General features: G+C 40.9%; 2 protein-coding genes across 2 annotated transcripts in view; one reads left to right on the top strand and one right to left on the bottom strand.

Annotated features, from left to right (window-relative positions):
- Positions 1–2,035: 2,035 nt before the first annotated feature.
- Positions 2,036–12,819, bottom strand: dis3l2 (DIS3 like 3'-5' exoribonuclease 2). Its single transcript, XM_054596299.1, has 21 exons — positions 12,605–12,819; positions 11,204–11,988; positions 10,951–11,081; positions 10,743–10,796; positions 10,411–10,512; positions 10,075–10,240; positions 9,788–9,852; positions 9,206–9,435; positions 8,952–9,125; positions 8,597–8,676; positions 8,369–8,481; positions 8,021–8,128; positions 7,628–7,861; positions 7,268–7,347; positions 6,873–7,056; positions 6,469–6,555; positions 5,857–6,004; positions 5,400–5,530; positions 4,854–4,958; positions 4,458–4,562; positions 2,036–4,066 (listed from the first exon to the last, which is right to left on the bottom strand). Exons 2-21 carry the CDS (start codon positions 11,961–11,963, stop codon positions 3,965–3,967), a joined length of 3,159 nt encoding a protein of 1,052 aa, XP_054452274.1. The 5' UTR covers positions 11,964–11,988; positions 12,605–12,819; the 3' UTR covers positions 2,036–3,964.
- A 5,869-nt stretch (positions 12,820–18,688) lies between these two features.
- LOC129089220 (probable G-protein coupled receptor 158) overlaps positions 18,689–20,532 on the top strand; it is a 49,396-nt gene continuing 47,552 nt past the window's right edge. The window contains exon 1 of the mRNA XM_054596611.1: positions 18,689–19,545. Within this exon, the coding sequence (XP_054452586.1) occupies positions 18,689–19,545 (857 nt within the window). The remainder of the gene's footprint in view (positions 19,546–20,532) is intronic.

A 20,532-nucleotide genomic window follows, 5' to 3' on the forward strand; every position in this document is an offset into this window, starting at 1 on the left:
AATGAGTTAGAAAAATGTCGATGAAAAGGCAAAAGTGATTCCAAAAAAACATGTTCAGCTATACTTAGAGCTCAACGGCATTATAGAAAACGTAACTTGTGTTAAACGGTATCCATTTTAAAACCCATTGGGTATTGTTTATTGCAAATCAACTGGATCCACATTAGCAGACACCTTGGAATACAATACAATACGCCCTATATTACAAACAAACAGTTAAAACAGTACAGTCAGAATAGTTCAAATAGAACAATCTGATTAATCTTATCATGTTGTACTCTATGCCACTGGTAACAGAATAACAAAGCATGTAATGTAACACATAACAATTAAATGATCTACCTATCAGTCCTTTTATCATTGATCTTCATTAATTCCCACTCTTTGAGGCTGCTGTAGAGCTGCTGTTTGTCCCCGACGACTGCTTGAGTCCGTCTCAATATGAAGGAGGAAGAGACGCAGCTCTCCTTTGACTGACAGATTGATTTTATGGCACTTTGACTTTGAACCTGAGGCAGCAGAAAGGAAGAGGAAGAGAAACTGATCTTACATAGAGGTTATATCATAGCAGTCATGTCTTCACCACGCTGATCACATAACTTTCTTTATTCGATGGGAAATTCTGCAATGCAGTCTGATCCCCAAAATGATATGGCAGTCATGTGAAAATACATGCGGATGATATATTAAAACAAGAGCCCGTTTATATATTGTTATTAGACAACTCTTTATTTAAATGGCCTTGGTGTTGTAATGAATTTATGTGCAGCCTTTGGACTCTGGCTGTGTAAATTAGAGGAGGAATCTGAGGCACTGTCATGGCAATAAAGATATAAATATGAGATTAAACTAACTATCTTTCAAATAGAATGAGGACCAACTTTAGGCTTATTATTTGTATTTGGTACAATTGTAATGAAATGCTATCAGTTATCTACTGTGTCGGGTTAGAAGTTGGACTTCATACCTTTAGGGAAGACCTCCCTCTGATCGGAAAATGTGAGTTATCTGCACTACTATAAAACGAAAGTCATATGGTCGTGCTGGTTTAACGTCAGAGTACACTTGGCTGAAATGGGAGTCACTGTGGGCATACACTGGCGTCAGTGTGTTTAGCTCTGATAAGGAAATCTCCTCAAGTCAGAGAGGAAAATAAAACAATCGTAAACAACACTTTGCCCGTGCTACTGTTCTGTTAAATTTGGTGATGGTAATTTGTTCTTAAAACAAAGATTAGCTACAGTACCTGTCTCAACTCATCTGTCTAAACTTTAAGTTAGTTAAGTTGAATTTGTAGCAAATAAAAATAAATCCTTGATTAAATACACTAAAGGGTTTTACTCATGGATGTGTAAAAAGAACTGGATACAGCGATAGAGGTGGTGCCTAGTTCATAACCATGAAAGTTGCTCAGTTGAAAAAAGTTTGACTTCAGAGTATAATGCTCTTAAGGGTAGAGTTCTGGATTAAATCAGTTGTTCTCTTTGTGTTCCTCACTACAAATGGCCCTTTTATGTATAATAAGTCATGTGATCCATTGTTAATAAAAAACTATATATTTTATAGCAGCTTTAAGCAGATCTAAAATTTCAGGAGGATGCGGCACACTAAAGTAATTGGTCCTCATATGTTCAGTAAAAAATAAATAAATACTGAAAAGCCTTTTATTGTTACTAAGTATTATTTGATGGGGTGTGGATTTATACAACACCTATATCTTATAAAGGCGCAGTCATCAACTGTGACACGGCTCTACTCCTCATTATCTTCTAGATGCTGGTGCAGTGGGTTTATGGTGGATAAATTACAAACACTCCCTCGCAATAAAAGACGCAGAGATCATCTGTGTTCCTTCGCAACATACACTAAACAGAAGAGGGCAGTGCCACATTTTAGTCATTCGGGTCATCAGTGCGTCACTGACAGCAGGATCACGCACTGCTTGGCGTATCCTCCTTATCTGCAGTGACTCAGCATCACCACCAGCACGCAGTCATCTTTAAACTGGAATTCAGAAAACAACACGGTTTGAGGTTCTCGTTTGTATTTATTTGCCAATTGACAAGGACAACTATCTATTGCTCCTAAAGGTGGTTTAGCAGAGTACAAATTAACTTTGGATACAGACCAGAATCAAAGTTACATCTCACAATATAACTTTGCAAAAGACACAGAAGTTGTAATTTAATTTTCTTTTGACTTAACTGCATTCTCAGGTTTTAAAACTTAAGAATTGATTATTATTATTATTTTGAACCCTACTCACAGAAACACATTCTACTAAGTCAGTACATTTGTTTTGCACAAACATTTAACTTGCTGGTTTAAAATACATGTAAAGGTCACATCACAAACTAACAGTCCATGTGAGCAAAAATAACTTAAAAACATTAGCTCATGGCATTTCCAAAAACTGTGACTTTTTGTCAAACAAATGAGATTTGAGATCCAAAAATATAACAACATTGTGCAGAGGTAGCAGCTGATTTAGGACACCACATGGCACTAAAGAGGCACGCCGACTCAGTTAAAGCAAAATGGGAGGCAAACACAAACACTTAAAAATATGCACCTTCACAAAAAAATGTTTTTTTCCCCCACTCGATTAAATTAAGGCTGACATTCACAGTTGATATTAATGAGGTTTATAAAGTATTTCTGCTGCTCAAATCCAGTCTGACTGACTGACTCTGAGCATAAAGAAAACCCACAAACAACAATTGGAAGCACATGAGCTCATAAACATCTCAAGGCCACCAACCACTTTCAGCAGCATTTCAAAGTATTCCTATGTTTTCTATTAAAAACAATAACGATTAGTTAAGAAATGATTAAGCTTTGGCCCGTCTTGCAACCAAGTACAGAACACGTGCCTCAGTTTAGACAAGAACAATATCTTTAAGAATTCAAGTCAAATGAAAACTCCTATGAGCTGTTCTTCATGACTGTGACATGGAAGGCCTGAAGAAGCCCTTCATTCACACACAAGAAGAAATAAAAAAAATATTCCCATATAAAACACTATAAATACATAAATCAATGTAAAAATCCTGAATGGCATGTGGTAGCAGTTATTTTGTCTTTTTGCAAATGTTAATATACTTCTTCTGTTAATCTGATGTAGTCAAAGGTTTTACTTGCTGCTACATTTGTAATGTTTGATCCGAGTAGCTTCACTCAGGCCACAAGAAGTGATTTTACAGCCAGCGTAGCAAGTCAAGCCAGCGGAATAAGTAAACGTCAGTAGTGTGGTGTACTCTATTGCTTTGCAAACACAAATATATTGATATTAAACTGAAAATCACACAGACTGTGTACAACAGTTATATCACATCAATACTGTCCTCATAAAAGGTCAATAAACAACAGCAAAATACAACTAATGCTGCCTTGGTTCTTTTCCTGTCAGACCTGGGTCACAATTCAATTTGAAATTCATCCACTGAATAACATAAAACAGGTTGCTTATCAGTGATATCGTCAAGGCACAAATTAGAACATCAGAGTTTACATGTTTTAAAACGCATACTATAAATGATTTTTGTCACATTGTTAACCATTTTGAAAAACATTGCATTACTTCTACTTCCATTTCTATTCATTTCTGAAGAAAGAAAAGCCCACTTGCCTTTTATGCCATAGATGGGTACATGTTGTATGTCTATAAATGTGGCCTTCCATGTATTGTGGAAATGAATGGAAACCAAAAGAAAAGTTGGAAAAAATGTTCCTTTCAGCAAATCAAAGGATATTAAAACACAATAAATACCTCTGGAACGGGCTTTCATGTTAAGACTGAAATTCAGTGGGAACTTCAATTGAAGTGTGACTCTGACCTGATCACCTGCTTACCACCGCAAAACTGCTTCTAATCTACTACTTGTTCTACCAATCAACAAAAGGAAAATGTGCAATTCAAAAGTTCCATACAAGTGTTTGCGTGCTCTTCAGCACATTTCTGCGTTTACGACTCGTTCTCCTCGGGCCTCTTGAGCACTGCACTGTATTTCATGGGCGCACCGTCCGCTTTGAGCTGCACCTCCACTAATGTGAAGATTGAAATTTCCTGCAAGTGGAAAGAAAAAGAATTATGAATATTGCCATTTGTTGCATTCTTTCAACTTGCTTGTTCCAAGACACTTTCTACCTATCCTTACCCCAGCTAGATGGTCCATCTCTTCTAGGAGAAAGCTAGTAATCTTGTTTTCTCCAGTTTTTTTTATCTTTATGCTTTCAATAACTTTTAGAATCTAAATTTAAAAACAACATTCCTTGGAGAGAGCTGCTTAAAGGAGGTCTATAATATCTGGGAGGATCTTGTATTCAATATATTGCTAGCTTCTCTGTGTGAAACCTGAGATTAATTTCTCCATTTGTGTTTATTTTGAATAATATTTATATTTCCTATTGATAGGCTTTACCATGACACAAGCATTTTCAGTGTCTGCAGTTCTCACCTGCTCAACCGGGGCTTTCTCTGGGTCCTCTGATGTCCAGACCAGAGTCAGCTCAGATTTCTTCCCAACCTTACGATGGTGGAATGAGTCCAGGCCCGCAACAGACTGAAGGTAGAAACAAATAGATAGATAAATGGTGAAATACACTTCCTAGACGTAATAAGTTCCAAAGGGCATATTTCAGTATTTCCAGCATCCAGCAGTAAAGGTGAACTGCATGATAAGAATGTAGGATAGTCATATATAAGCATTATGCCTCTGCCTGTGCCTTTTGCAGTCATATTGTACACACTGTATATGCTGTTCAAACTTATTTATTACTTATTATTATTATTGTGCGTTATCACCAAACTACTATTATATTGCTCTCTTTAAATTGAGTGTATTGGAGCTCACCTTGCAGTAGACACGTTTCTGCACTCCATATCGGAGAACCAGCACATCAAAGGACTGGTCCAGCACCCCCATCACCATGGCCTCAGAGTCCAGAGGCCCACAGTCCTGTGGCACAGACCCAAAAAATACTTCAGTATGTTGATGGTTTGGTTTGAGCCTGGTTTTAAGGCACTGGTTTAAACCTTGTAAATTTACATTTATCATCCAGTTGAATGGCTGAACACTTTTTCTTTTGAGGAGGAAACCAAATAAGCTCCAACTCAACTCACTTCACCCAACATCAAAGCTAAAGTCCCCAACAATATAATTATGAACACTGAATAATATGAAGTGTGAAACAAAATGTATGTATTTGATATGTATCTAAATCTCTATAACATTAGTTATAAATAATAAACGATTAATTTATGATGTGGTTGATGAAGTATTTAAAGTAAATCTAACATTTTTATAAACCAGGGCTACAGCAGCGAAGAGGACAATGTAAACACAAAGCTTACAAAGAAAGAGAAAAGTATTTGTAGCACCTGCGATTTAGCTACCCACCTTTACAAACACTCCAAAGAAGAGCTCAGAGCTGAGCTCCTGGACTCTCTTGGACACAGTCTTCCTGTCATTACAGCGTGATGCTTGTTTTTGGACTTCTTCTGTTGACAGCCCCAATCTAGGCCCACAATCTGCATGTAAACAATCAACAGACATGTACATAATGAAAAGAATAATTCACACATTTCAAACTGACACACACGCACATTAGGAATCGACAGAAGCAGGAAGGTCAGAAACAATGGCAAAGGCAACAGCACAAACAATGCATCAACTCAATGTGAGATCTGAGGCTGCTTTGTTCTCTCCTGCATTTCAATTCTACATCATCAACAAGACATGTCCTGCAAAACAACCGCAACACTGTATGAAGCAAACAGGACATTCTGTTATCAATTTAAATGTGTGTGTTGGTATTTGTGTGTCTAAAAGAGACATCAGTAGAGAAAGTACGCACCCAGTGAATAAGCCAGGAGTCGGTGGACAACGATGTCAGCGTAGCGCCTGATGGGCGATGTGAAGTGAGTGTAGAGAGGAACGTTGAGAGCGTAGTGCTTAAACAATTTCTCGTCTTTAAGTTCACCAGTACAGAAGTACAACGCCATCTGCGAAATAACAATAACCCACATTAAATACAGAAACGTACAGAAATATCATTGAAAAGGTTTGGTGTTAAAAATAGTACATATTCAGTTTTAATAAAAAAAAAGAAAATAATAGTTTCTGTATTATGTCGAGTAGGGATGGGACATTATTTCCAAATAATCCTTAAATTATGCTTTAAAAAAAAAAAATCAAATAGTTAATGCAACTTTTATAATGAAAGAAAGATCAAACAGTTCTAAACAATTACCAAATATCCTTTTTGCCTGAAATGCCCATCCCTATTTTTAAGAAGACACGTTTTTATTAAAGGAAACAACTATGACATGACAGTGGGCATCTCATTTTCCTATTTTTGAAGACACTGTCATTAAACGGATAAAAAAAGCAAATGTATTCCAAACAATAACGATAAATGGATGTAAAAGAGAAGGGTGACTTTCAGCAGCAGTCACTTGGCTCTAACCTGCATGGGTCTGGAGCACATGTGGGTGAGGACTTCTTTTCTGGCAGTGGTATACTCATCATCACCAAGAGCAGTGTTAAGAGTCTTCTGCATGTCGGAAGAGCAGAAAAAAGGTTTTAATGATGGTTTTCAATTTATTTTTGTAGATCATTTTGAGTCAATTAAATAACTAAAGCTTTTTCAAATCACTAATTGAGCTTCAGATCCCCTGTGAAATACACACATATGAAACAATTTTTAAAAAAATCATCAAATGGATAAGAAATATAATTCCTTTGATGCTGCAATTTTAAATATGATCACTAAAAGAAAATCTAAACCTTGTGCCTGGTACATTGATTGAGGAAAAAATATTATTTTTGTTTTTCTGAGAGATTAGAAATTGCTGTATTGTGAGTACTGACATTCAACGCTCCTGCAGAGGAGAGATCTATGTCGATTCCCAACTGGTCGCAAAGCTCCTGCAGCTCATCCACCATTTTGGCCTTTGGTGGAGGGTGGCGTCTGAGCAGGGCCAGCTGGGGGAATCTTTTGTAGATGTGGTGGGCTGTGGCAATGTTAGCCAGTAACATGAACTCCTCCACCAACCTAGAGAACACAGATATGAACGATACTGTGGTTAAATGACCAGAGCGGTAGAAAAAAGAAACACAAACAAAAGGAGGACTGACATTCAAGCAGTCCAGAATGATTTAGACGAGAAGTTTATATACATGGCAAATTAAATTTCATTTTGGGAAAAAAAATTTAACAGAAGGGATACAGACAGAGATGTATCCAAGGAGGGTTTGTTACTCACTTGTTACTGTCTCTGTACTGGTAAACGTAGCAGCCTTGAGGCATCATTGTCTCTTTGTCCAGGGTGAAGGACAGTTTCAACTGAAACAAAAAACACAAGGCATGTATGTGAAAATAATGCCAGAGAGTTGACAAATAAATAGTCTTATTTCAATCCATTTTTCTATTCTATAAATGTTACTGGATTAAATCATGTAAACCAGCTCAAATCTTTGTTAAATGCTTTCTAAAAAACTATTCAATTATCTTCTATTTTGAAAAAAAGGTAACATGAGTAGAGTGCTAAAACCATGATCAACAGCTACAAATACAATGAAACAAATGTCTACCAAGAGTCAAACACAAGGGAAAGAGGGCTAACCTGGTCCAGTCTGAGGGCTCCTCCTGAGAAGCGTTGACCCCGGAGGTTCTTGGCAATGGCGTGCAGGTTGAGCACAGCTTGGTGGATCTCATCAATGGGGTGCTCAGGGTCGGCAGGTGGCAGCTCCTCGGCAGAGAACATCTTTTCAGGGGCATCGATCATGGACTGAGCATGGTCGTAACTCAGCTTCACGCAGGAGCGGATAACTGAGCGGCCGAACCACTCACTCAGGATCTGGGGGGAAGGAGTTAGGGCAAGTGGAACCAGTGAGATGATAAACCAAACAGAAAAATAGCAAATGCAATCACAATTTAAGCTTAATCAACCTGTGAAATTCATCTTTCATGTCTGAGTGCAGCTCTAACAGGTCCATGAAGTTTAAATTGGTCATACCTTCCCCTCCGGTGTGATTTTCCAAATGACAGAGAAAGTGAGTCTGTCGGTGAGAGGATTCAGACTGCACAGCTCCTCACACAGCAACCTGGGCAACATGGGGATCACCTGGATGAGACAAACACATGAACACGTTGAGTGGTGAAGAAAAAAACATGACAGCTATGTTTATTAAGCTACAACTGAGAAATCACAGTCATCACATCAGCAGTCTGTCAATCATTTATCACCATTTGACTTGGTGGGATATTTGAAAGAAATTCCCCAAAAACATAAAATGCAACACAATGAGGTCAGATCAACTAGTAGTTTCAAATACACCACTGAGGATGATCAATGAGCAATCACCTTTTGAACCATGTACACACTAGTTGCTCGTTGGCTGGCGATGGTATCGAGAGCGTTGTCCTCCTCCACAAAATAACTCACATCAGCAATGTGAACTCCCAACTCAAAGTTACCTGCGTTAAAAAAGACAGACTATGTCACAACCTTATATCCCACAGGAAAAACAGTATCTAGATCTAGAATCAGAATCTATCATTAATACTAAGCTCTTAAGTTAAGGTCGTTTACCATCAGGGAGCCGTTTACAGGACAGAGCATCGTCCAGGTCCCTGGCAGTAGCCGGGTCGATGGTGAAGATACACTCCTTCCTACACGTGATAAAACAGTGCTTTGTGAATCATATACATATAAGTCCTAAATTAAAACTAAATAGATGGCAAAGTTTGAAGTTCTCAGTAACTCAGTTATCAGCAAAATAAATACAGCCGTCATGTGTTAGCAGTCAGAATCTACAGAGCTCACATCTCTCCTTTAGTGCAAAGCTGGATCTGGCTCCTGTAGCATGTTCCCACTCAGAAAACATACTCATAAAAAGAGAAAAATTGTTGAGCTATATAAGCATGTATTGGCTTCACAGTGCTACCTCAGGTCTCTCCTTTTGCTCATCTCCTCAGCAGGGATGGTCCAGGGCAGGTTCTTGGGTAGACAGTTCAACACCTCATCTGAGAACTCAGAAAAATCGACTTCGTACTCTATCAGGATGCCCTCCGTCTCTGGCTCGATTTCTCCGGCCTGACCCAGTGTCTTAGCAAGTTGACTGGAGAAAACAATTAGGGGAGAGTCAGCGTGGTTGTTAAAATGGTCCCCTGCATCAAGCTTTGAATATATAACACTCACCCCTCTGCAAAGTTGCTGTCAGCTGCCCAGTTGGTGATCCGACATATGAACAAGGTGTTGGTGTAGTCGCCCGGGCGGGAAGTGAAGTCTTCGGGACAGTTATCTAGGAGAACGTTAATCCGTGGCACCCGGTGGTCCACAGGAGAGAACATTGCAAAAGGCTTATCTGGTAGGAACTTCAGGAAGCCTGTCACAGCTCTTGAGTGTTTCTTTTCAACAATGTACACCACCTAGAAGACAAATAAGTGCATTTATATATCCTGAACACATGTGACAAATACTTTTGTGATCTTGAGATAATGTTCATGCAAACAGTCACCATTTTAGTTTATTTCTATATAGTTACAGCCTTTCAGAGACTAGAAATGTGTAGCCTTTATTGTGTAGTACCCAGATGAATTGTTAAGTTTTTGAGTTGTTGAATGGTTAGGCAAACAAGTCACATAGAACCTTATGCCCCTACTGCTGCTTGATGAGCTGGGGCATAAACTCTGCTTGTTGTGGTAATTCTATCTGGAAAATTCTTGGTGGAAAAAAGGGTTGAGTTAGAAGTACAGCACAACAGATAGGCAAGACGCTCACTTTAGCGGTCTTTTGGAGTACTTCCCCATTGGGCCGTGGGGTTGAGGGGTCTTCCAGATGTTTCCCTATTTTCATCAGATGAAAGGAAAAATGTAGATGTATTACCAGAACTATTGCCTTTATTTTTATTTTTCTCCTGTGCATTTATAATCTCTTCAGAACAGTTAATAAACATCAAACACATTGTTTACGGACCATTACCAAATACAGACTGAATAATTATAATTCAATACTTATGTTAATTGGGACTGGCAATAGCTGCTATAATCACAACTCCATCACAGTACCTGTTTCAGTGAGGGTGGTATTCTGCAATTTGCGGATGAGTTCATCCTGGTCACTGCACTGGTCTTCCACAATACTATGAGGCCTCTTCTGTGCTGTTTGCACCATGTTTTCTTTCTGGGTCTCTGACTCACTGGTGCCCTCACCCTCAGTATCTGACCTCACAACCTAAACAGACAAACATTCATCATCCTCTGACACACTCAGAACTGGTGTGTTTTGCTGTCTTGTAGAGCTAAAATGGAGCCTGTTACAATAATCAAACTGATGTCAAAGTTTAAAACATGCCTATTACTAACTAAAATCATATTGTACATAGATAGGTAAGTGTAGTCTACCTTCCACTGCTCCCGAGGGAGGATTTGCACGACCACTATGTCTCCATTCAGGGATCTGTTGCGAGCCACGATCCCATCCAGGAATATATCTCGTGTGTCATTCTGCAAAAATAAAAAGAGATTGCTCGACGTCTCCTGCCTGTCTTGAACTTTGTAAACTTTTGAAGACAGATGTTAATGAACTAGCTGATACAATGAAATCAAATGCCAAGTTATATCCTTCTCACAGTATACTGTAGATAATTGTTATAATGTGCTTTTATGGAACCCATTTAACAAGTTGTTGAGGCAGCAAAACATTAATTGTGAAATTCCTTTTGGGTTGAACTTACAGGGGATGGGATGAAAGCTTCGTGGTATTTCTTTGGGTTGATTCTTAACTGTCCCTGCAGAGAAAGCGAGTAGAATTTAGAAATTAATCTACAAGTATATTGTGATATTCACTGCTTTAATAGTTTGACAAGCTTGAGTAATCCTATCCATACTCAATATAGATTTTAATACAGTGTCAGGTCAGGAACAGTAACTCTGGGTTTCTACCTCGATGAGTTCTCCTCTTTTAAGGCCATGGGAAACCTCCTCCAGTGTCATGTAGGATTCAAAAACTTGTTTCTTTGATCCTCTGGGTCCTCTGTTCTTACTCTTGTCAGCCGGATAATTGGCACTTGAAGCTGAAAAATATTATACTAATTGATTTCATCCATCATATGTGTACAACTAAAATATCATAACTAATACAATGTGTGTTCACCTGCTGAGAATCAACATCTCAAAAACTTATAGTACAATTTACCTCTGGGCTGCTGCAGTTTTTTCTCTTTACCATGAGGGGACTTGGGCCTTGACATCTGAGTGTCAACAGCAGATTGTAACGTCTCTTCGCCGCTTTTCTCCTCCTCTGGTTGCCTTAAAAGTTTTTTTTTCTTTGACCTCTTCACCTTCTCTTGCTCCTGTCCACTTGTACCAGCTGTATTTGGGGACTGGGGACGTCCAACAAATGAGTCAGTCTCTTTTGAGGTAACATCTTTGTTAGACTCCTTGGTTTTCTTCTGCTGCTTCTGGTGTTTCTTTGATTCGTTAGGTTTTAAAGAGCCAAGTTCCTCCCCAGACTCGACGTCTCCATCTTGGCTGGTGGCTGTGTCTCTTCTCTGTCCCCATCGCTGTCGGTCAGACACACCCTGCTTCCTCTCACAGTCCTGCTGAGCACCGCGGGTGCTTAGTTTCTCCATGTACAATGACAGTGAACTCTCTTCTCCTTTACTTTTCATGGAAGAGGGGGAGAAGTCACTCGAATCAGAGAAATCATTGGACACTTGGTCCCTTTTTCGCTGTGGTATGTTCTGCCTGTCACTCTGGGCTTTGAGCAGGGTGCTCGGCTCACTTCCTTCCCTTTGAAATGCTGTGTCCTTTGCATATTGCTCCATATACAGACGGAATTTGCTGCTGCAGTGCTGGTTGAGGAGCCTGGCGTAGGCATCTTTCTGAGGAGGATTGCTTGTCCGATTCTGACTTCGCTTTGGCTCTCGGTTATTCGCTTGCCGAGGAGAATCCATGTGGCAACCCTTAAAGATGCTGTCTCTGAAAAGGGAAATTACATACATTAATAGGGCCACCCTTCTAGCACGAGTTACAGTATGCATAACTTTCAATCAGAGAGATTTACTTGGGAAACAAATGTTTACAATTCTGAGGACTTACAAAGTATATTAAAAATAGGAGATTTGTTAATTAATATTAAGATACAGAAAATGAAAGCTCTTGCTATAATTCAGGAGCTGATGTGTTGTTGTGTAACGCAGTCCTCTTACGTCAACCATAAAGCAGTTTAGCGAGTTATAATTACTAACGTAAAGTAGTTTAGCGATAGTTATAATTACTAACGTAAACGTGCCTAAAAAGTTAATGCATTTGATATGACCTAAAGTCCACGTACATTGGGATGAACTCTGAGTCATCCCATTGTCTTTGTCTTTAACGTACAGATAAACTCAGGATGTCTTCTGAACATACCCTACCTAGCAGCTTACAAACGTTAGCTAGCAGCTATTAGCAGTGCCTGACTAGCATCAGCTATGCTAACTGCAAACGGCAGGTTTTGGTTTACCGTTATCTAACTTCTCGTATGTCAAACCACAGCACAATAACGACCTGAAACGGATGAAAAGACTGTCACACCGAACATCTTAAACATTACCTTATTCACTGCGTGTACGTTATGTAACTTAGCTGTCGTGGGGAACAAAATGCTAGCTGGTGCGTTCACTTCCTCCGACGTCATGAGAGGTTCCAGTCATGCTGTCTTCGAGTGCTGTCGGAAAAAGCACAACTCGCCGAAAAGCACAGAAACGCCGCAAGATTTCGCGACAACAAAAAAAAATCTGTAGTAATATAAACTACTATTCTACAATACATATTGGGCGTGTCCTCTTATAAAATATTATTCAGAGATATTTATGTTGCTACGTAGATTATGGCATTTGATTTATCAAACCCTGAATTAATTAGGCTATTTAATAATCACTGAAATGTTTGGTAACATAAAAACATAAAACCAAAATACGACCACTGAATGCGCCTGACTGGTAGTAAAGAGGGACACAAGCAACCTCCAGAGGGAAGCAAAGACTAAATATTTCACTTTACAGGGACACATTGTTGTGTGTGTGTCAGTCCTGTCAGATTGAAACGATAGGAAAAAAAGTAAACTTAAAAATCAGTCAGACAGATGTTTGTGTGATGTCTGGTTGTGTGAAAGCTTGTGTTGTTTATCTAAATTATCCCCTATATTAGATTGTGATTCTCTTCTCTCTCCTGACAAGCTTATTTCACACCTGTCTTTTCACGCCTGCACAGTACAAGACAACTTGTGAAGCCTCCTTTATGAACACACACACACACACACACACACACACACACACACACACACACACACACACACACACACACACACACACACTCACACACACACACACACACACACACACACACACACACACACACAAACACACACAGTATAATATGGAGGTGATTTTTGGCTAGGTGCATGTGTGCAGTCAGATGGGGTTTTCAGACATCTGAGGATGTAAAAGTAGTCCTCGTGTCTCACCTTTATTAAGGCCCAGAATGTCTTGCACACCTCATGCACAGACACTGACGCATGCCTTCATTAGTGAAGTTGATATAACGTCATTGGGAGTAAGAGCTTTGCATGATTGAGGAGAATACAATATTACCTGCGGCTCATAACTGTCACATGTCATTGAGGTTTATAACAACATGAGTTTGCAAAGACTGTATTTACTCAACTCCCTACATATTGTGACCTTTGACCCCACTTCCTCACTGACAACTTCACAATGCAAATACTTTCTGACACTTTCCACAGAACCCCATCAGCCTGTCTGTGGAAACATCTGGTTTCTAATTATATTTACCCACCCATGCAGCAGTGTCCGTCAAATAAAGCTGACGTGATAAGATGTAATTGGATTAATTATATGATTGAATTAAGTCTCAGCTGCTGTTACACTATAATAAATACACACTATAATAAATACACTGAATATGTGCCTTTCTGGTTTATCAATACTTACAGCTTGGTGTTATCAGTATTGTCACAGTTCTGCTCCATACTCCCCTGTCATTCTGCCTCACACTCACCTGCCAGCCACTCCCAACTCATCAGCTCAACTTAGTATATAAGCTCCAGTCACACACACACACAGCGCTTACCCTCGGCCTGATCTCCTGTTACCGACCTCGGTGTTAGTCCAACTTTCTTGGACTCTTCTGCCTCGTCTTTGTCCCGGTAAACATCTCAGCCTTCTGTCCCCGACCACGAGTTTTGCCTCTGCTGCTCCTCCTGGTTTCTGTCTGCCTGTTCCCGTTGCTGCTTGGCGTTTCCCCGGCTTGACTTCGCTGTGTGAGTCGACTCGTGCCTGGTTTCCTGCTGGTTGTACGATCTCCCTGTGCTTAATAATAAAGCTCATACCAACAATTCTTTGAGTGAGTCGTACTGCATTTGGGTCCTAAATACACCTGTGACAAGTATAGCTGTTGTTGGAAACAGTATTGAACTATTGCTGAACTAAACTAATATGACCAAGGGGGAGCATATATTGTACTGGTACTGAAGCCAGGACAGAACTGGGGGACCCTTATGACTTACAGGCAGGAGAAGGAACATAATCACCAACAGAAAAGGACACATCACTGGTCCTGCAAAGTAAGCAAGACCAGCGATGGGTCCTTTTAAATAAATGTTATTTTCACCAGCATTAGTGGATTGAACTGTCCCTCCTTTTGCAGACTGTACCATGGGAAAGGTAGGCTAGGTAACCTGGCAGCCAAAGCATTGGTATTTGACAATGTCATTACTTTGAAACTTGTATGACTGTCCTACTTTTTCTTAATCTTGATGGCCTGTTTCTGTTTTATACCACCACAAAACTGGCCAATTTGACTCAGAATTCTGCTAAAAGTCAAAGATAAAATGGAGCTTGAAAAGGTCACGTTTTTCTTATTTTCATCATCTTCCCTTCATTCTTTCTTATCACTCTTGGTTACCCTCCTGATACCCTCTAAGATGCATGGTCCAAGAAGGAAACTTTAGTAGCCAATCCATCACCACATTAAACTGAGGTTAAACCAAGTCAGCAAGCATAGGTTCCAACAGACTTGCTATACTTACAGAAGCTGCACATACAACCAAAGATTCAAAAATATTTCATGCATTAGGTTGTTAAAATCTTCTACATGAGCTCAGATGGAGAGCTGGGGTTGAAAACAAACCTTTAACATCAGAAGATGCTGTTATGACAGTAAACTGCTTCAGTGAAAGGAGCAATTAAATACCATAATTCATACGTATTCAAATTGCATAGGAGTTTGAAGAAATATGACTCTATAGAATTTGAAAAAAACATTTTAGCCTCTGAAAATGACCGGCTCCGGCATCCCTGATGTTAAATTTTGAATGGTAAGATGTTGACCATATTGCCCAGAGAATTGTTTTGTTGATGCTGTTGGTGAAAAAAGGAAAAGGAACTACAGGAATGCATTATGATTTCAGTTTTGTTAGTGGTTCTTCTTGTGTAGCAAATGGGCTTCAAATTAGTTGAGATGTGCAACCCTGTGTTGTATAATGAAAATTTAATTTGGGGCATAAACTGCACATCCATACACTTGTAAGGAATGATGATGTCCGCAAGATTTCATTACAACACAGACTTCAAAGCAAGACACTGTAAACTTATCTATTGAGCACTGGTCACCTTCCCACTGACAGCAACTCTACTTGTTTCATTCCAAATACAGCTCCTTGCATGATTGCGGTAACACATCAGATCCCAGCATGCACTTAAGAAAACAACAGAAGAAGCTTCAGAGGAAATACTCTTTTCCTCATGAGCTTTTTTCTTCTTCTTTACTTGCTCTTTTCTGAGGAAATCTAAAGGAACCTCTGGGAGAACAGAGAGCGTGGGTGAAAGAACGGCTGGTACAGCAGCCTCTCATCCGCTGTTGCGGTTGTACGGATTCAAGTTGTAAAGCATGCAGAAGAAGCAGCAAATGCCTATCAAATATTCATCGGGCCAGGGGAGGCAGTGCAGCTTGTAAAAGAAGATGAAATAGAGGGGGCAGGAGCGATCGTTTCATACAGCCTCTCGTCTCCTTCCCTCTGATGCTCTCTCACTGCTTGGTACTGTCTCTTTCCCTCCACCTAATTCACCATCTCCACCGCATACACACCTTTTTTGATGGGGCCCTGAGGCTGCTTAGTCATTTAAGCCAATGTACAAAATGAATGAAAGAGTTCGTACTGATTTCAGTGACTTACAAGTACTTCCTTGTCAGTATTATCTGTTCTATCACCAGTTATCCATCTACATTTATGAATATCTATCCTTATCATGTCCAAATATCAGTCTGATTTGGAACAGATTGATCAGTTTGCGAGTGTGAATGTGTGTGAGAGGTGTACACTGTAGGTCTTACACAGCCAGACAGGCTACCTTCCTCATCTCTTGCTGCAGCAGGCAGCATGGGGAGATCTCTGTGGTCGTCACCTTCCACTGCCATGGCAACGGCCTGCGAGTCACCCCAAGGGCCAGCCTTACACTGCAACGCCCATTTACAGTCCGGGGCCGACTCCTGATGAGCCCCAGAGAATGTCAGACTGAGACGGACACATTAACACAAAATGTCTTGCACTACAACAAAAACAAAGCTTCATGTTTGTTTGTTTTTATGATCAACAACAGATGAACACATGGAGTATCTGAAGTGGGATGTCCAACCTCTCTCATCAATGTGAATGAGAAAGAGATGCCGGTGACCCAAATGGGCATCTCTCTGACTTCCCTTGTTCACATTTTCACATATTCTTTTATGTGTGTATAATTTGTATTATTATTATTTTGTATGATACAATATATAGAACATATGCACTGCATGTTCCAAAAGTAAACGGACACCTCTGTGCTCGTTCTTGTGTGTCCTTACTTAAGTCCCATAGTTCTGTCAAAGAAAGGGTTAGTTCATGCTACAACGTGATATTTCAGTTTTGGGAAAGCCTGAAAAGATCAGGTATTGTGATCCCTGCAGTTTGTGTGGTTTGAACTCACATTTTCATGCAAATCGTATTGGCTTCATAATGCTTAGAAGCTAAAGAGGAGCACTTCTTTACTTTTGATATGTTACAAATAAGTAATGAAAATGTCTAAAAGTCTTGACATACATCATGTACAGGAGTCCAAACTATCAACAACAACAGGAACTGATCATGGACGCCTTTATACAACTCCTCCACATCCTGCCACTTTCATTTCCACACCAACTGAGCTGGAGGTGAATATGCTTTGATTTCTGGCTCCTGAACATTGCTGCATTTACCCACTGCTGTGTTTATTTCTCCATCTGATCACCAGTCATGAAGGACAAAAAACAAAACAATCTATCCTCTGCACTGCTGGCTGAATGAGTGTCTCAGCAAAAGGATCTGGTATTCTCAACAACAGATAAAGCAACTAAGCTTCAGTTTAGGTCTCCAGTATGCAAACTATGAAAGTTGTGAGAGACCTAAAAAGCTATATTCTGCTTTATTCTACTTCCAATTATTCTAAATTGTCTATATATTTCAGATTCAAAATACAAAATGTTGCTGACTCTGAATTTGACTCAAATTTGTTCAAACAAGCGCTGCCAATTCTTTAGTTCAGAGCATGTGTTGCTAGTTACATTTCAAACGGGAGGTGTGGAACAGTAAATGCATGTGTAAAGATAAATCATGACCTTCAAGGGTCTTAATAATCTGTACAGCATACAACATCCTCTATTCTTAGGCCCACAACTTTTGATAACAAAATCTCTCCCAAAGCCCCCTTTAACTGGGGTTATATAGCTTAATTACAGTATGGACAATCAGGAGGACAAAACCTGTAATGTGTACTTACATTTACCATACACTGTACACAGAAAAGTATATATTGTATATTCAGTAGTAGAACATGAACACTTTATATGTATGTATTTTGTTGGTCTCTCCTCCATTCACACTATTCTTTTGTATTTTCTTTTAGATAATCTAAAGTAGCAGCCTGTCAGATTGAATTGACAGGCTGCTCCTCCGTCCTCCTCACTGACAGCCCTTGATCCCCACCACCACCACCACCACCACCACCACCACCCCCTCGCTTTTCTTCCTACGGCTGCTTCTTTCAGCACCGGACAGCTCCGGTCTTTCCCACGCTCCGCCCACCTCCGGCAGACTGGCAGTGAGAAACAACCACACGCACCGATGGGCGACACTTTAAGTGGCCTATTAGGGTTATATTGGGAGGGGCGTAACTTGGAGAGAAATTTTGCTCCGCGTCTCGTCATCCTGCTCCTCTCACATGGATTTCTCCGAGAAGGAGTCAAAAAGGAACCGTCAAAAGGACCGTGCGCACTCGTTTATAGCGTCGCTGCACTTGAATGGATGCGGGCTGATGAGGAGGCAGTGTTGTTTTCTTTGAGTTATGGGATATTGCTACGGTAAAAACGGAGAAGAAGAGAGGAAAAGTCTGTGTTTTCGCAGATAAAAAGATGCCCAGAACGGGAAGTGGAGAGGGCTTCGTCTGATTCAGCTTGATTCATGGGTATGGGATTCAGGATTTTTCTCTGATGTGTGCTTCCTAAAGTGTTTCTAATACCATGAAGCAGTAGAAGAAAGAGAGAAGCCTTGGTTATTGCAAAGTGCCCACGGTTTCTTCTCTGCGCCTGTGGTGAAAACGGACCTGCTATGGCTCTCCTGGTCGTCCCGCTGCTTCTGCAAACAGGGCTCGTTTTGGGATCCCACTACGGTTACGTTGAGTGGTCGGATAATGAACGAGAAGAGAAGCACCCGCCCGTCTCCAGCACCCAAAACATCAACAGAGAGCCGCCCCTACACCCGACCTACTACTCGCTACCCACCACCGAGCGCACGGTGGTGGCGCACAAAATCGAGGAGGACCTCCCGAGGGTGGTGACCGCGTTCCTGCACACCGGGGACTCGTCGGCGCTCAGGCAGGTCAACTGTTCACGGAGGTACGAGCTGAGCAGCTTGCGAGGCGGCCTGCACGTCGCCTCCCACTACTCCCTGCACAGCATCCTGGACACCGTGGCCCACGCAACAAACTTCCTGAACGTGATCCTGCAGGCCAACAGGTCCCGGGAGCAGACCTCGCGGAGGGACATCCACTGGTACCACGCACTGGTCCAGAGTATCCTGGAGGGGGACCCTAAAATCCACAGGGCGGTGGTGACGTTCCACGCCGACACGCCGACGCCGGGCCCCAACGTTTTCCTCCAGGCGACCAGGAGCGAGAAGGAGGTGGTGCTGCAGGACTTGTCAGGTTTTGCACACCGTCAGCTGAGGAGCAGGAGCCCGGAGTCGGACTGGTTTAATGACTTTAGGGACGGTAAGAGACCACACGTGCACAGAAGAGTCCCAGAGGTATCGGGCACCAAGAGTGGAAGTTACCTTCTGGACAAAAACCAGATCAAGTGGTCGGCACCGTACCTGGAGTGTGAACATGGGGCGTTTGTGCCATATTGGCTGCTCACCTTGTCTGCTGGCTTCTATGGACTGAAGAGCAACTCTGCACCAGAGTTCAGGTGAGAGGAGGCGTTTGTGTGAAAGTTAAGAGAAACTGCATACAACTTGAGTTTCTTTGGTTTTGTGACAGCACTTTTAGTCCTTAAAATGCATTAAAAATGTATGCAATTTCATTTTGACACATATTAAGGTATTCAGTACAATACATTCAACCAGATGTATCCCACGTAATAATGTTCTGTGAGACTGAATGTAAATATGGATCCTGATGATCTGCAGCCTTGATGCAAGAAACAGATGGTGTAAAAGAGGTTTCACAGACACAGGTAGACCTGATCTCATTTAATATGCTCGCCTGTCAAAGCGCAGCTGTGCATCTCTCCTGCTGCAGCCTAGCATCTAATGAACACTGCAAGCTTTACAAAGTGTGTTTGTTGGTGGAGGGACAAGTTGGCATATGTACGCTTGTGTTAGGTGCGTGCAATCAACCGAGGATCTCATATTTCAAGGCTCCACCTAAATAGTGTCTTGAAAAAGATCAATTAAATCATTGACTTTAAAAGATCACACACTGCAATATGATTTAACTGTGAATTTCTGGTGCATTTAATCCTTATAGCTGTCTAGAGATGTATCCCACACACATAGATGTCCAGTCCAATACGATCATGAATCATTTAGTGCACGAAACCTGCTTTTCTTAGTTTTTTGGAGCCACTATTCTACTACACGCACACACACACACACCAGAAAATGCTTAGTAAAATCCACCCTAACTGTGACTAGAGAATATTTTAGACAAATGAACGTGGGTGACAAAACACTGAAATGTTGCTTCTTGGTTCACAGGCAGCAGTGTGTCGTGCTAGTGATTTGGGCCTTAGGTTGGCAGGTATCCACCCTGCTGACGTGTCCCTGAGCAAAGTGCTGCATCACTACCGGCTTCAGGGACAGGCCCTCTTGGGTTGTGGAGCTCGTGAATCTGCTCTGGACATTTTTAGGAATTGTACTGCGTTAACAGTGGTGATAACTGTGGTGTTGCCACA

The sequence above is a fragment of the Anoplopoma fimbria genome, chromosome 3, assembly GCF_027596085.1.
Source record: "Anoplopoma fimbria isolate UVic2021 breed Golden Eagle Sablefish chromosome 3, Afim_UVic_2022, whole genome shotgun sequence".
In the NCBI taxonomy this organism is placed as follows: Eukaryota; Metazoa; Chordata; class Actinopteri; order Perciformes; family Anoplopomatidae; genus Anoplopoma; species Anoplopoma fimbria.